The 15,793-nt window shown below is 45.8% G+C and overlaps 1 protein-coding gene across 1 annotated transcript in view; it reads right to left on the bottom strand.

The window, feature by feature from the left end:
• Positions 1 to 9,867, bottom strand: part of Trim24 (tripartite motif containing 24) — a 93,234-nt gene extending 83,367 nt beyond the window's left edge. Inside the window, exon 1 of the mRNA XM_013021552.1 lies at positions 9,510 to 9,867. Coding sequence (XP_012877006.1) covers positions 9,510 to 9,867 — 358 coding nt within the window. The remainder of the gene's footprint in view (positions 1 to 9,509) is intronic.
• Between the last annotated feature and the right edge of the window lie 5,926 nt (positions 9,868 to 15,793).

The raw sequence follows: 15,793 nt of genomic DNA, 5'->3' as shown, positions 1-15,793 counted from the left end.
CCCTTCCCATCTCCCACCCCCCCACCCCTCCACCCACCCCCACCACACACACTTTTTTATGGATCCAAACTCTAGTACTAGGATACTTGGTACAGAATATATGACTCAAAGGAATAAAATCAAGGTGAAATACATAATATTTAAATGTTACATTAATCATGAGAACCTTTCACTACTGTCAACTAATGCTCTAAGATACACTTCTGGCATGGTACACAATATAAGATGTCAATCAACTTCAGAGTCTTCTTGTTAATTCTGAAATTTTTAGGATCATTTTTTTCTTAGATTGGTTAAGATAATCAGTGCTATTAAGCCTCCCAGTAAGGCTGATAAGAGCCTATGCCGGGCCAGCTCTACCATGTCAGTGCTTTTGTGTTTACAGATGAGTATCATCTTTGTCATAGCTGAAAATGACACTTCAAAGATTCAAATAACTCAAGGCAGGTAGGGAAAAAAAATCCCAACTCCGTCATCTCCATATACCTGATAAAAATGAAACAAAAAAGGAGACAGCAAAGGTTATAGCATTCTATAGAGCATAATAATTTGTTGTCAGCTAATTACATGTTCAGGTCTCAGGAATGCCAAGTAGCCATCTACTACACACACTGGAAAGTCATATAAGATGACTAAGTCCTGGGGTTAGGAACAAAGCTCACGTGGTGGAACACAAGCACAAGGCCCTAAATTCAATCCCCAGTAACACACTTACACACACACACACACACACACACACAAAGAGGAGAGGGAGGAAGAGGGGGAAGAGAGAGGGGGGATAGGGAGAGAGGGGGGAAGGTGGGGATGGGGGAGAGGGAGGGAGACACAGCCCTGATTTCTATGGACTCAGCCTTCTACATTATTCCACCAAATTTACAAGGAAGCCAAAGTATCAGCACCCAGCCTTGAGTACAGACTTGTGAAGAGCCAGACCTCTGTGATGGGAACTGCAGCTGGAATTTAGGATCACTATTTCAGTTACTGGTTTGAGGCATGATCTTACTATATAATCCAAGGCACCATCCTGCCTCAGCCTTCACAGAGTATTAGGATTATAGGTGTGCACCACCACACCCAAGGATGGCTGGGTTTCCAGATATGTGATCTACATATCTACAATGTAAGGATTTGACCGGTCTCCATATGAAACTCCCCTGTGAACAGAGATGAAGTGCTTTATGCCAAAGATCTGGTAATGGCCTACAATGATCTTCAATTTTTTGACAGCCATCTTAGTTAAAAGCAGATATTAATCTCCATAAAGCTACTTATCCAAGCACAAGTACCTTATAATTTGAGGGTTTAGGGAAACAATTGGGTTTGCAGTAGAGAAATCCCTTGATGGTAGGGACAACTACATGTATACAAGGCCCTTCTTTCCAACCTACACAAAAACTACATGTGGGTTTGTGGCAGCCTTGACTCTCTCTCCTCAGGATAGTCCTCAAAACGTAGCCCTTTCACTGGCCTTATAACTATCGCACCATTTTTATAAAGTAACACTTTGTTCTAGTGACACTAGCCATCAAAACCCTGGGCCTCGTGTATTGCTAGGCAAACCATTCTACCACTAGCTACCACCTCCAAAACTCTATATTAGTACTTTAAACTCTATGTTTTGTTAGGTCCTACAGAGATAAGGCTTTAAAAAAAAAGGGTAAGTTGTAAAGAATAGAAAGAAGTCAAACTATCTCCTATATAATCTAGCTAGAAATGCTACAAAAATACTTAAATTTCATAATTCAACAAGATGAAATGAACTATTACATTTGATACTTGAATTTAGCATGATAATGACATAATAATCAATAACGCTATATCAAGAAACAGAAAGGAAATTTTAAAAATACCACTTCCAATGCCATTAAACATTATAAAACATTTCAAATTTTGTTTAACAAGCTACAGTAACTTAAAAATCTATTAGCTCAATGGATAAATCAACAGAGTAAAAATAAGTCTGTATCAACAGACCATACATATATGACCAATTGATTTTTTTTTTAATCAAAATAGAAAAGTAGTCTTTCAATGAATAGTGTTTGGGTTTTTTGTTGTTGTTGTTGGTTGTGAGGCCTGAACTCGGCCTGGGCACTGTTCCTCAGCTCTTAAGCTCAAGGCTAATGCTCTACCACTGGAGCCACAGCACCACTTCCAGCTTTTTCTGCTTATGTGGTGCTGAGGAATCGAACCCAGGTCTCAAGCATGCAAGGCAAGCCCTCTACCACTGAGCCACCTTCCCAGACCTTGTTTTATGTTTTTGTTTTAATAGTACTTTCATGCCTGTAATCCTAGCTACCCAGGAGGCTGAGATTTGAGGATCACAGTTGCAAGGTAGTATGGATAGGAAAGTCCATGAAACTCATCTCTTTTTTTTTTTTTTTTTTTGGTCAGTCGTGGGGCCTGTACTCTGGGCTTGGGCACTGTCCTTGTGCTCTTCAGCTCAAGGTGAGCGCTTGACTACTTGAGCCACAGCTCAAGATAAGAGTCTCACAGACTTTCCTACCCAGGCTGGCTTTGAACCGTGATCATCAGATCTCAGTCTCCTGAGTAGCTAGGATTACAGGCACCAGCGCCCAGCTGAAACTCTTATCTCTCTAGTCACACCAAAAAAGCTGGAAGTGGAACTGTAGCTCTCATGGTAGTGTGCTAGCCTTAAGCAAGAAAATCCAGGGACAATGCTCAGGCCTGAGTTCAAGCCCCAGGACTGGTACAAAAAGAAAAAATAAAACAAAAATGAAAACAAAACCCATGGAACTCTACTTATATAAAAATCTGCTACTGGATTAGATATAAACAGCATGGAATTAAAACCATAAAAATACTGGAAAAAGCTGGGCACTGGTGGCTGATGCCTGTAATCCTAGCTACTCAGAAGGCTGAGATCTGAGGATTGTGGATCAATGCCAGCCTGGACAGGAAGACCATAAGACTCTTAATCCCAATAAACCACTAGAAAACTGGAAGTGGCACTGTGGCTCAAGTGGTAGAGTGCTAGCCTTGAGCATCTATCTATCTATCTATCTATCTATCTATCTATCTATCGAGTTTTCTTACATATGCATACCTAAGACTAAGCTTATTCATTAGGGACAGTACCAAAAACTACTTAAAATTACATGGACATGACCCTTCTCTAAAAACAGGGCACAGTTCTAATCCTCCTGTTGATGATATTAGGATGATACAATGCCTACGTGACAAGATGAGGTGAGTGAATAATGTAAGCATTGTGATGCAAGGTCAAGATGCCACTTCAGGGTTACCTGAAACAAGCACTGCATACCAGGACAGCAGATGTAAATGAAAGTGACTAATGGGCATGTGGCACATACAGCATGGATGTGTGGACAAAAAGCATGACTCATACCCTAAGTATGAAGGGGTGAGATTTCAAATCACTACTCAGAAGAGTACCCAATTTAAAACACAAATTATTTCTGGGATTTTCCAGACTGTGGTTGACCTCAGATGGTAACTGAAATCTCAGGAAGTGAAACTGCAGGTTAAGAATGGGAGTACTGCGCTGATTCCCATCACCAGGTGAACACAGATTTTATATAGAAATGTAAAGTACAAGTCAATTTTAAACACTATTGATCCTTTACCATTAATCTCTTACCTACAAGATGATTTACAGTTTTTAGCCAAGAATCAAAAGAAACCAGCTCAGAAAACAGTAGCATATATTATCAGCTGCCCATTTACAGCTGAGATATGAAGATAGGAGATTTGAAGCCAGCATGGCGGGAGACTCTTGCTTCCAATGAGCCATCAAAAACTAAAAATGGCAGTGTGGCTCAGGTGACAGCGTGCCAGCCCCCCAAGTGCGAGCATGAGGCTCTGAGTTCAAGCTCCGGTATGGGGGCCCGTGTCCACACCTATCCTTCTCCTCCCTGCAAGCCCACATAGATACATATGTTTTGAGCAGTAGGGATGTAGCCTAGCAAGCACTATGTCCTAGGTTCCATTCCTGCCACTGCAAAAATTAAATATCTTAGAGATATTTAAAGCACTTAAGAGATATTGAAGCACTGATTATTTTATTCTTCCTTGACAAATGGGACCCCTTACAAAAATAGTTTGCTACATTGTCTAATGTTATCACCACAAAATACAAATCGTGTACTTTGTAACATTTCTCCAAGATGAGTTTGTTTTCCAATTTATAATACCAAAAGAAAAACCTTTCTTAAGCTCTTGCCTCTTTTCTGCATGTGAAGGAAACGACAGTCAAGACTGAGGTAGGCATGCAGCTTTAGCTGCGGTTATTCCCTCATCCCTCTGACAGGAAGATTAGAAAAGGAAGTTCATTTAGACCAAGGTTTTAGACACCTGCTCTCAATGGGAGCTTGGTGGCACATTTCTACCTAGGCATTTATAAACTGTACTTTTTTTCTGTAGTTCATAGCTTTATTTTTAAGTTGAAACAAACTGACATAAGAAAACATGTATTAGGCCGGCACTGGTGGCTCACGCCTGTAATCCTAGCTACTCAGGAGACTGAGATCTGAGGATCATGGTTCAAAGCCAGCCCAGGCAGGAAGCTCTGTGAGACTCTTATCTCCAATAAACCACTAGAAAACCAGAAGTGGTGCTGAGGCTCAAGTGGTAGAGCATTCGCCTTTAGCTGAAGAGCGCAGGGACAGTGCCCAAGCCCAGAGTTCAAGCCCCACGACCGACAAAAAAAAAAAAAAGAAAGAAAACATGTATTAGGATTTACTGCTTCTGTGAATTAGGATTTTTAAAAGGGAGAGGCATCCAAGAATATTTTACAGAAAGGGAAATCTGATTGACAATGTCGGGTATTTAGTAATTTAGTAATTGAGTTTGGTCTTAATATTCCACATGTATGAGCCTTGGGAGGGTGTCTCACACATGTAATCTTAGCTACTCGGAAGGCTGAGATCTGAAAGCTTCCGTCTGAAGACAACCCAGACAGAAAAGTCTCTAGAGACTTTAGAAGTGTGAAACTGTCAGATTAGTACAATCTGGTTTTCTGGAGTAAGACATCTAAAAATAAAATGTCCCACCCATCCTTAAAAACCTGCTTTGTTTTTGGAGAAGGCAGTACTGGGGTTTGAACTCAGTGCCTCACACTTGCTATCCTGGCATTCTACCACTTCAGTCACACCTTCAGCCTGGCTTTCTGATAGTTATTTTGCTAACAGAATCTAATCAACTTCTTTGCTTGCCAGGCTGGCCTTGAACAACAATCATCCAGATTTCAGCCTTCTGAGAAGCTAAGATTCTGGTTTCAAAATAAATACATAAAACAATTTTTGGCGGGGATTGAAGCTTAGTTGTAGTGCACTTTGATCTGTGAGCCCCAGAATTTGATCCCAGGCACCAAATCAAACAAGCAAGCAAACCTGTTTTGTTTGGCTTACAGTGTATCTATATATACCTTCCTGTGAATCTTACATGAAATCTGCTGGAATTAAGTAGTTTTGTACCTTCTTTCATTTCCCCTATTTCCTATATTTTACCCTCAGATTCATGGTGGTTCATCTCAATTATCTGCTTAGCCCATATAGAAAATGACCCACAATGCCTAGAAGAAAGGTCATGACAAAGTGAATTCTTCCCATTTCATTTCATTTCCCTTCCTTTCACTTCCCAATCCTTTCCCTCCCTCCCTCCCTCCCTCCTTTACCCTCTCCCTCTCTCTTTTTGAGCAGGTCTTATTATATATACCAGGCTGGTCTTAACCCTCAAGATCCTTTGACCTCTGCCTCCCAACAGAAAAGGTATTACACAAACTTGGAAACTGGAATTACAAAAAAAGTCTGAAATTTCAAATGCCTTACAGGTGCACACCTGTAAGCTTAGCTACTCAGGAGGCTGAGATCTGCAGAGCCAAGGTTTGAGCCAGCCTGGGCAGAAAGTCTGCTAGATTCCACCTCTAATTAGCCAGCAAAATACTGGATTGGAGTTATGGCTCAAGTAGTAGAGTGCCAGATGTAAGCAAGAGGCCCTGAGTCCAAGCCCCAGTACCAGCACAAGAAAAGGAAGGAAAGAAGGAAGGAAGGAAGGAAGGAAAAAGGAAGAAAGGAAGGAAGGAAGGAAGGAAGGAACGGGGTAGGGGTAGGGAGGGAGGGAAAAGAAAGCAACCTCTCAAGGGTTAGAAACAATAGACAATTTATTACTTAGAGAAACAGTATAAACCAAAGTATCAACATTTTTTGTATTTATTCCCAGGGCCTCAGTTCCCCAGAGCAAGATGAAAGGGGTGATTTGACACCTGCAATAGGTTGGTATAGGAAAGGAACTCTAAATTTAATCTTTTATAATAGGTAAGAAGTAAGCCTATCCTTTGGCTTTGGCAGGGAACATTATCTTTATTATACTGGACAATATGCATGTCTATCATTTTCTGTAGTCAAAGCTGCTATCTCTTTCTTCCAATACTGTTCTTCACATGTCATTGAAAAAACAAAGAGCAGTCAGTACCTTACTGAAGAAGAAATAGAGACTTATGGAAAATTGTCTCCTACAGCTAGAGACTTTCATATGATACAATTAGGAGAAACTTTGGGTTGAATAACTCCTTTGATACTAAGATTGTCTGCAAAAGGAGAAACTGCTGGGTGCTGGTGGCTTATATCTGAAATCCTAGTTATTAAGGAGGCTGAGATCTGAGGATCGAAATTTGAAGTCAGCCCAGACAGGAAAGTTGGTCAGACTCTTACCTCCAATAAATCACCAAAAAAAGAGTCAAAGTGGAGCTGTGGCTCAAGTGGTAGATCACTAGCCTTGAGCAAAAGAAGCTCAGGGACAGTGCTCAGGCTCTGAGTTCAAGCCCTAGGACTGGCAAGTAAGTGTGCATGCCCATGGAGAGACAGACATAGATATTACAAAGACCTAGATGTAGTAAAACTTAGTGTCTCTGGGGCAAGCTGATATTGACTTCTGTAGCAAGCAGGCCAAATGAAAAAAAAAAAAAAAGACTGAAATGTACCAGGTACCCCAAAGAAAGAAGTCTTTATCTACAAGAAAAATTCCCTGCCCTCTTTTAGTATATGCACCCCTGAAAGTAAAATTTGTTACATCTCCTTTTTTCTCTCTTTTTTTTGTTGGGTGTGGGGCTTGAACTCTGGGCCTGGCCACTGTCCCTCAACCCTTCAACTCAAGGCTAGCGCTCCACAGCGCCACTTCGTTTTCTAGTGGTTAATCAGAGATAAGGGTCTTATGAACTTTCCTGTCCGGGCTGGCTTTGAACCTCGATCCTCAGATCTCAGTCTCTTGAGTAGCTAGGATTATAGGCATGAGTCACTAGGGCCCAGCTCATCTTTTTTTTCAAGAAAGCACTTTACCACTTTAGCCTTGCCCACAGTTCTTTTGTATTTCCTTTTGTTTTATTCAGGCTAGTGTCAAACTCATATCCACACACTATCTTCTCTTCTCCCAAGTGGCTGGGACTTCATGTGTGCTTCACTGTGGCCACTTGGTACTTTGTCCCAAGAATTGTGTTCTCTACTTTCTACCTTGCTCAGTAAATAAAACAACTATTCCCATTCTTACCCATATTATCCTGAAATTCTTTTCTGCTTCAGAGACAAGTACTTATAGGCAAGACAGATCTCTGCCCTTTGAGGGACCACTCCTTTGAGGGACCACATCAGGATCACTCCTGATGATAAAACCACAATCTTTATGGATAACTCTCAGGCCCTGAGTTCAAGTCCCAGAACGGGGGGTGGGGGGGAGGGAGAGTGTTAGAATTTATCTGGACATAGTAGTTCTACACCTGTAATTTCAGCCGTTTGAGAGATCAATAAGGTTGCAGTTGGAGGCCAGCCTAGTCAAAAAGCAAGGCAGGGATGGGAGGGGGAAACTGGGGGAAAGCAAAGGGAGGAGCAAAATCACCCAAAAAGAAATGTACTCCTTACCTGACCCTCTGGTACAACACCTTAATAACAATTAGGCATTTTTGATTTAAAAAAAACATCTATTCAAACCATTACATTCATACATCCCTTGACCTAATGATTAGCATGTAATTTCAAATAACTAGATCCTTAAAAGCTTTATGTTAAAAATGATGTTCACACTTGGTGCTGGTAGCTCATGCCTGTAATCCTACCCAAGATGCTGTAACCTTCATGGTTTGAAGACAGCCAGAGCATGAAAGTCCAAAAAACTTTTTTTTTTTAATCTCCAATTAACCACCAAAATGCTGGGAAGTAGAGCAAGGTGTGGCTCAAGTGCTGGTACTATCTTTGTGTGGAAAAAGACCAGGCCCTAAATTCACGCCCCAGTGACCTCACGTGTTGAATTGAAACCCCTTTGTAAAACTACTTTAAAAAAGAGGACGACAGGCTTTCCAGGCGGGGTGGAGGCTCACACCTGTAGTCCTGGCTTTCCAGTTTGGATACAAACGAGACGCTTTCTCAAAAACGTGAGGATGGGCTTTCCAGGGCTACACGGTGGAGTCCGGATTTCCAAAAGAACAAAAGCAAAACAAAACAAAACGATTTCCCTTTCTCAGTTACTTCTCCCTCACTTGAAAGGCCACGCTCACACATTTGCAGCACTAACAACTGAAAACCCTCACGTGTTCTTTCTACTAGAAACAATTAGGAGTGCTTTTAACTTTAAATGCTTGGAGCCGGTTACCGTTAGCGGTGAGAACCTGTCAAAAACTCTCATTATCTAGTAATAAACACCACACACACAAAAAGGACGGGAACTTCCAGCCAATTACCTACAAACCCAAGAGAACACTGCACCCCCACCCCCCCAAGTCACTCTGGTCCACTTCTTTTTACCCTCTACTGTCTCATTCCAAATAAAATCGGGGAAAGGAGCAGACACAGACACAAGATACACACGCAGACACACACCCCAGCGCCGGGTTCCTTTGTCCGCAACGGAGGGGGAAAGAGGAGATTGGGAACTCATCAAGGTAAAAAGAACCAAAACATCCAGGGCAGGAACACAGACGGCGTCCAATCTGCAATCGATCATCAAAGAAAGTCCCCATCACTTAATTCCGTCCCCCCCCTCCCCCCGCTTCCCGCCCGCCCGCTCCAGCTCGAATAACGCAGGTATCCACGCCAGCTGATTAGGATCAGATGGACCCGGACAAAGCTTCGCGGGAGGCAGCGGCTAATTGGATGCAGTTGGCGAAGACAACCCGCGCGACCCGCGACGACGCACCCAGGAGTCTCCGTCGGAGCTCGGCCCGAGGGGGCGGCCGGGCCCCCTGGGCGCCGAAGGGAACGCGGGGCGGCCGCGCATCCCGGTCTCCCGAGCAGCGACATCCAGGGAAGTTGGCGGTGCGCGCCGCGGAGCGCGCGGGCCGTGTCACCGCCGCCGACAGACCCTCCTCCTCCTCCTCCTCCTCCCCCGCCTCCTCCCCTCCCCCGCCGCGCACCCCGGGCGCCGGGCGACATGACAGCGGGTCGCGCCGCGCAAGGGCGCTCGCTGCCTCCCGGGCGCCTCCCGGGCTCCCCCGCTCCCGCCCCGCCTTCCCATCCTCCCCGGCGCCCGCGATCGGTCCTCACCTTGGGTGGCGAACGGCGTGGAGCCGCTGACCGGCGAGCCGGGGCCGGGCGGGGGCGGCGGGGTCTCGGCCGAGCCCAGCATGGGCACGGGCAGCATGAGGTAGCGCTGGGGCGCGGGCAGGCAGCGCTTGCAGAACGAGTGCAGGCAGGGCAGCAGCTTGGGCGCCCGGCTCTGGATGTTCTGGTGACACACGGCGCAAGTGTCCAACAGGTTGAGCGGGGCCGCCTCACCGCCGCGCTCCGAGTCCGGGCCCTGCCGGCTCTCGGCCTCGTTTTCCCCGCTCGGGGCCGCCGAGGGCCCCCCGGCGGCCGCTGCCGGAGCCGCGGCCGGCGCTGCCTTCTCCACAGCCACCTCCATTGTCCTGCCCCGCCGCCGCCGCTGCCGCCGCCGGGGAAGGGGGGAGCGCGGTCCCCGCTCGCCGCCGCCGCCGCCCCCGACGACCTCCTCCTCCCAGGCCGCTCGCTGGACCCGCGGAGAGGAGGAAGCCGCCAGAGGCCCCGGGGATCCGCCTCCCCAGTGGCGCAGCCGGAAGAAGGGGGAATCTGTCAGCCGGGACCGTTCCCGGCACCGCGGAGGCTGCGCCGGGTCCGCTTCGCCAACCGCTGCGGCGCGCGTCGAATCCGCCCAGCCCGCCCGCGCCTCGCAGCCTTTCTCTGCGGCCCCCCGACCCACCGCAGGCTCCGCCCCCGCTTCGCTCTCCCAGCAACCGAGGCGTCAGCCCGGAGAGCGCCGGCCAATAGCGGCCGCGCCTGGGGAAGGGGCGGAGCCTATTGAAGCCCGCGGCGTTCCGAAGGGCCGGCGGGTGGCTGGGAGAAGGGGCGGTGCCGGCTTGGCCCCGCCCACCCCGGATGCCGAGACTCGCGGCCTCTGACTGGTTCTGTGTGTGTGAGTGTGTGTGTGTGTTATGTGTGTGTGAGTGTGTGTGTGTGCGTGCGTGTGTGTGTGCGCGCGCGCGTGTATGTGCAGCGCGTGTGTAGCTTCTTTAAAGAGATGAAGGGTTCATTTGTTCACCAGCAGGCACTTAATTCGGCACCCCGTGTTGGCTCCTCCCACGGGGCGGGGCCCCACCTGGTCTACTCCACGCTGTTAATTAGGGTAACTGCTTTGAAAACTCTGGTGTTATTACTGGAGCTGGAAGCCTTGTAAGGGGAGTCGGTGTGGTGGGGGAGACGGGGAGGGTCTAAGGTGGATGAAGCGCGCAAAGAAGGAATCAAAACATCTTGTGTGGAAGAGATACTGGAGAAGCAGCATGGATTGTGAAGCCTGGATTTCTTCATCTCCATGATGAATGAATGGGTGTAAAGAATGAGGAGCATTCCTAATGGAAAGAGGTTAAAATATTCAAGTCAGTGTTGGGATTTTTTCATTGAATAAAAGTAGCTCCTGTTCCAAGGAATATGTAGTTACAAACGTCTTCATTTTGTCACTATGACATCATAAAAAGACCTAAGAATAAACCTCCATACTGATGTCCAAGCATTTCGTACCTTTTATTTTCCCATTTCCTCCCTTCCCCTACACATTTTAAATCAGAAACTGGTCAGGTTTGGGAGAAACTTCAAAAATACACACAGGGAGCTGATGCTGGTGGCTCATGCCTGTAATCCTAGCTACTCAAGAGACAGATCTGAGACTCGTGGGTTCAAAGCCAGCCTGGGTAGAAAGCTGGAAAGTCAGATTCTTATCTCCAATCAACTAGAAAGTGACACTGTGGCTCAGTGTGGTAGAGCTCTAGCCTTGAGGAAAAGAGCTTAAGGTACAGTGCTGGGGCAGTGGGTTCAAGCCCTAAGACATTGCTATAAAAGTATATATGCCAGGGCTAGGAAGGTAGCTCAGTGGTAGAGTGCTTGCCTTGCATGCCTGAGGCCCTGGGTTCAATTCCTCAGCATCACATAAGCAAAAAAAAAAAAAAAGTATATATGCCTTTCTTTCTTTCCTTCTTTTTTAGCAGTACAGGAAAGTGTTACCAGACCTAAATTCCAAGTAGGATCAGGGTCAGGAAAGACTGATAAAACTAAGACAAAGCCAGCTCTGTAGCTCATGCCTTGAATCCTGTCTACTCAGGAGGCTGAGATCTAAGGATTAAGGTTTGAAGCTAGCCCCAGTCAGAAAAATCAGCCAGATGTTTATCTCCAATTACCCATCAAAAAGCCAGAAGTGGAAGTGTGGATCTAGGCTTTGATAAAACTAAGAGAAACCCAATCCTGTGGTTTATACTTATCATCCTAGCTATTCCCCAGGCTGAGATCTGAGAATCATGGTTCAAACCCAGCCCAGGTAAGACAAGTGTGTGAGGCTCTTTTTTTTGGGGGGGGGGTCAGGTCATGGGGCCTGAACTCTGGGCCTGGGTGCTGTCCCTCAGCTCTTCAGCTCAAGGCTAGCATTCTACCACTTGAGCCACAGCACCACTTCTGCTTTTTTTCTTTTTGTTTGTGTGGTGCTGAGGAATCGAACCCAGGGCCTCATGCATGCAAGGCGAGTGCTCTACCACTGAGCCACCTTCCCAGCCAAGGCTCTTGAGTCACCAAAAAGTCAGAGCACTAGCCTTGAAGAGCTGTTCTCAGACCTGAGTTCAAACAATGGGCAGGGCACAATTGGCTCACTTCTGTAAGTTCTAGCTATTCAGGAGGCTGAGAGCTGAGGATCACAGTTCCAGGCAAACCTGGGCAGAAAGTGGCGCTGTGGCTCAAGTGGTAGAATGCCAGCCTTGACTGAAAAACCCTAAGGCCCTGAGTTCAAGACCCAGTACCAGCAAACACACGCCACACACATCAAAAGGTGACATTGGTTACAGTTATGAGAAATCATTACTAAACCAAATATCTTAGCACAACTCAGCATAAAACATGAGAACTTCAAAATCCATTTGTGCTTTTAAAGAAGTATTTCACTTTAATTACCTTGGGAGTGATTAAGTTGAAATGAGCTCATTAGGTGAAACCATCAGAAAGGAGACATTCTCTTTCTATACTCATACAACCTCTGAGATCATATATGTGGGGTTTCCACCCCACGAAATTCTCCATTTGACTGCAGACACCAACTTGATGTCCAACAATTCAGTTCAGGGACTGAATGCCAGGTTTCGTTAGTTAGTATGTGACCTCCAAGTTAAAGGGCTAGTCCCTAAAACCTGAAGGTGTGAATTGTGAGCCCTAGTCCTTTGTCTAGCCCCAGTCCCCTCAGGTGCAACAACTTGCAAGGGTGGTACCTACAAGTCAGGAAAACACTTTACTTACATTTGCTGGTTTCTTTCAAAGGACAAAACTGAGTAATAGCCAAGTGGAATAGGGCAAGGTGTGGGGATGCTGCGGAGCTTCTATGCCCTTTGCAGGGTAGAGGAAGAATACCAAGCTCCTAGCATCTTCATGTGTTCACTAACTTGGAAACCCTCCAGATCCTGTCCGTTGGGAGATTTTATGGCTGCTCCATTACTTGGGCATGATTAACTAAATCACTGACCAGTGGGAGTAAGTCCATTTCCAGCCCCTTTCCCTTGCAAGGACATCAGAGGCTGGGCTCCAAGTTTCAACTCTGAGAATCCCTTTGCTGTTTTTGGTGTCCAGATCTCCTTCCCCAAAATTACCTCATTAGCATATACTCTGCCAAGAGAAGCGTAATATGAATAACAAAGGACAACGAGCCACCACCCATCATTCAGGACATTCCAAAGATTTTGTAGAGGGTCTAATGACCACAGCTGGGGGAGGGCAGACACCGAAAATTAGAACAATAGGTACCTTTCGCACCCCTTTCACTCAGCAAATTACAGGAAACAAAGACAAAGATCAATTATATTTCTTATTATACCACCATCAGTAATCTGAAGAAATGGATGTCCATTCAAGAGAAAGTGAGACCAGAACTCTCTTCACAGAAGTACACCAAAGAAAAGCTACCAGAAGGACTGAGAAGGCAGCTCTTAGCACAGCTGGAAGAGCTAGCTACTTTTCCATGAAGTAACACAATTAGCTAGAATCGGCAAGTTGGACTTAATGTAGAAGAAATGTGGTGAAAAGACAGATTGTCTGTGAAGGGTTTATTTTACCCCTGCAGATCCAGACAAACTTACACTCGAAATTCTGGGCCCCGAGTAGCGGGGTTACAGAGCTTTTATAGGGTCAGGGTACAATGGCTATGCTGTTGCCAATAGGTGGGTTTTAAAGAGTTGGGGGTTGCTTAAGAAGAAAAAGGGGCAGCAGTTAAGACACTGCAGGAAGCTTGTGGCCAGAGCCTGTTTTCAGAAGCAGAAACAGCTGGTTATCTCTTGCTCAAGCCCGGCTTTGAGATGGGCCTGGGGTTTATCTGTGACATAGCTTGTCTTCTGGAGGCCTACTGGTCTATGCATAGTTTGAGTCAATTTTTTCTGTTCAGTATGAAACATAAATGTCTATGTGTGAAGCCACCCAATGCATGGGATATAGTTATAGTAGCTCAAACAGATGAAGATAGCCAATGATACCTGTGAGCATTTTTATAAAATAAGTTGAGGTAGGTGGAGATGTTTGGGTCCCTTTATATCAGTTAGGTTATAGGCTAAACTGGTATGACAATTTCATTGGCTCAAGCTTTAGTTCTTTTTCACATAACATGGCCCCCGGTGAATCCTTTCAGCTTGGTATGGATGTTTTCCTATCCACACAACCAGATCTAACACCCAGGGCTTTCATTAGAAAAGAGAAACTGGAGGCCAGGCAATTTAAACAGCTAACACAAGAAAATTGAACATGTACTCTGTTGGCCATTGGCTTTGTTAAAAAGCCACACCTAGTTTCAAGGAAAGTAGGGAGGTGTACTTTTCAGTAGAATAGTTAAGTGCCATTCTAAAACCCAGCAAGAGCAGAGATTCTATTACTAGCAGGGCAAGGGGAAATTGGATAGGGCAGGTGGGGCAGAAATTCCTAAAGGGGCTGGAGGTTCTTAACAATTCCACCAGGCTCTTGCTCTTCTCATGGTAACTATGGTGTCAGTTTGTTGTCTATGTATCTAGATGATTTTTGTACTTATATAGCCCTATGGTGTTGGGTTTTGTGTCCTCTTCCACATAGAAAAGCACATAAATGGGATTGTGCTATATAGTGGCTAGGCACACATAAATATTTCTGACATCATCTTTTAACATTACTGTCCAAAGATCTTTGGGTTTGTTTTTGCTTTGTTTTGATGTGGAGGCACTACTGGGATTTGAACTCAGGACCTCATACTCTCCTTTGGCTTTTTCCCCTCAAAGTTGGAGCTCTATCACTTGAGCCATACTTCTGGGATTTGCTGATTAATCAGAAATAAGCCTTTTCTTTTCTTTTCTTTTTTTTTTTTTTTTTTGGGTCCGGTCGTGGGGCCTGAACTCTGGGCCTGGGCGCTGTCCCTCAGCTCTTCAGCTCAGGCGAGCGCTCTACCACTTGAGCCACAGTGCCACTTCCGGCTTTTTTCTTTTTGCTTATGTAGTGCTGAGGAATCGAACCCAGGGTCTTGAGCATGCAAGGCAAGCGCTCTACCACTGAGCCACCTTCCCAGCCCCTCTTTTTTTTGGGGGGGGGTCCGGTCGTGGGGCCTGAACTCTGGGCCTGGGCGCTGTCCCTCAGCTCTTCAGCTCAAGGCGAGCGCTCTACCACTTGAGCCACAGTGCCACTTCCGGCTTTTTTCTTTTTGCTTATGTAGTGCTGAGGAATCGAACCCAGGGCCTCATGCTTGCAAGGCGAGCGCTCTACCCAGCCACTTTCCCAGCCCAGAAATAAGCCTTTTCAATTTATCTGCCCAGGCTTGCTTTGAACCCTGATTCTCAGAGCTCAGCATCTCAAGTAGCTAGAATTACAAGTGTTAGCCTGACATTGGTAGTTCACACCTTTACTCCTAGCTACTCAGAAGGCTGAGCTCTGAGGATTGTGGTTCAAAGCCAGCCTGGGCAGGAAAGTCTGTGACTCTTATCTCCAATAAACTACTCAGAAAAAGCCAGAAGTGGCACTGTGGCTCAAGTAGTAGAGTACTAGCCTCGAGTAAAAGAAGCTCAGGGATAGAGTCTAGGCCCAGAGTTCAAGCCCCAGGACCAGCAAATCAATCAATCACTCAATAACTAGAATTACAAGTATGAGCTACTGGTGCCTGGCTCTTTTTTAGTCTTGATTTTCCTATCTCAGTTCCTCCAGTGTTGGGGTTACTGGAGAGCTTCACTATTCCCAGCTACTTCATTCTTTTGAACAACCACATAATGTAGTAAGTCTATGACACAGACACTATTATTTTGTAGGGAGGCGGGAGAGGAAAATAGAATTCATTCTTATTTTGG

The sequence above is a fragment of the Dipodomys ordii genome, unplaced genomic scaffold (assembly GCF_000151885.1).
Source record: "Dipodomys ordii isolate 6190 unplaced genomic scaffold, Dord_2.0 Scaffold56, whole genome shotgun sequence".
NCBI classification, from domain to species: Eukaryota; Metazoa; Chordata; class Mammalia; order Rodentia; family Heteromyidae; genus Dipodomys; species Dipodomys ordii.
This window is presented reverse-complemented; position numbering and strand designations above follow the sequence as displayed.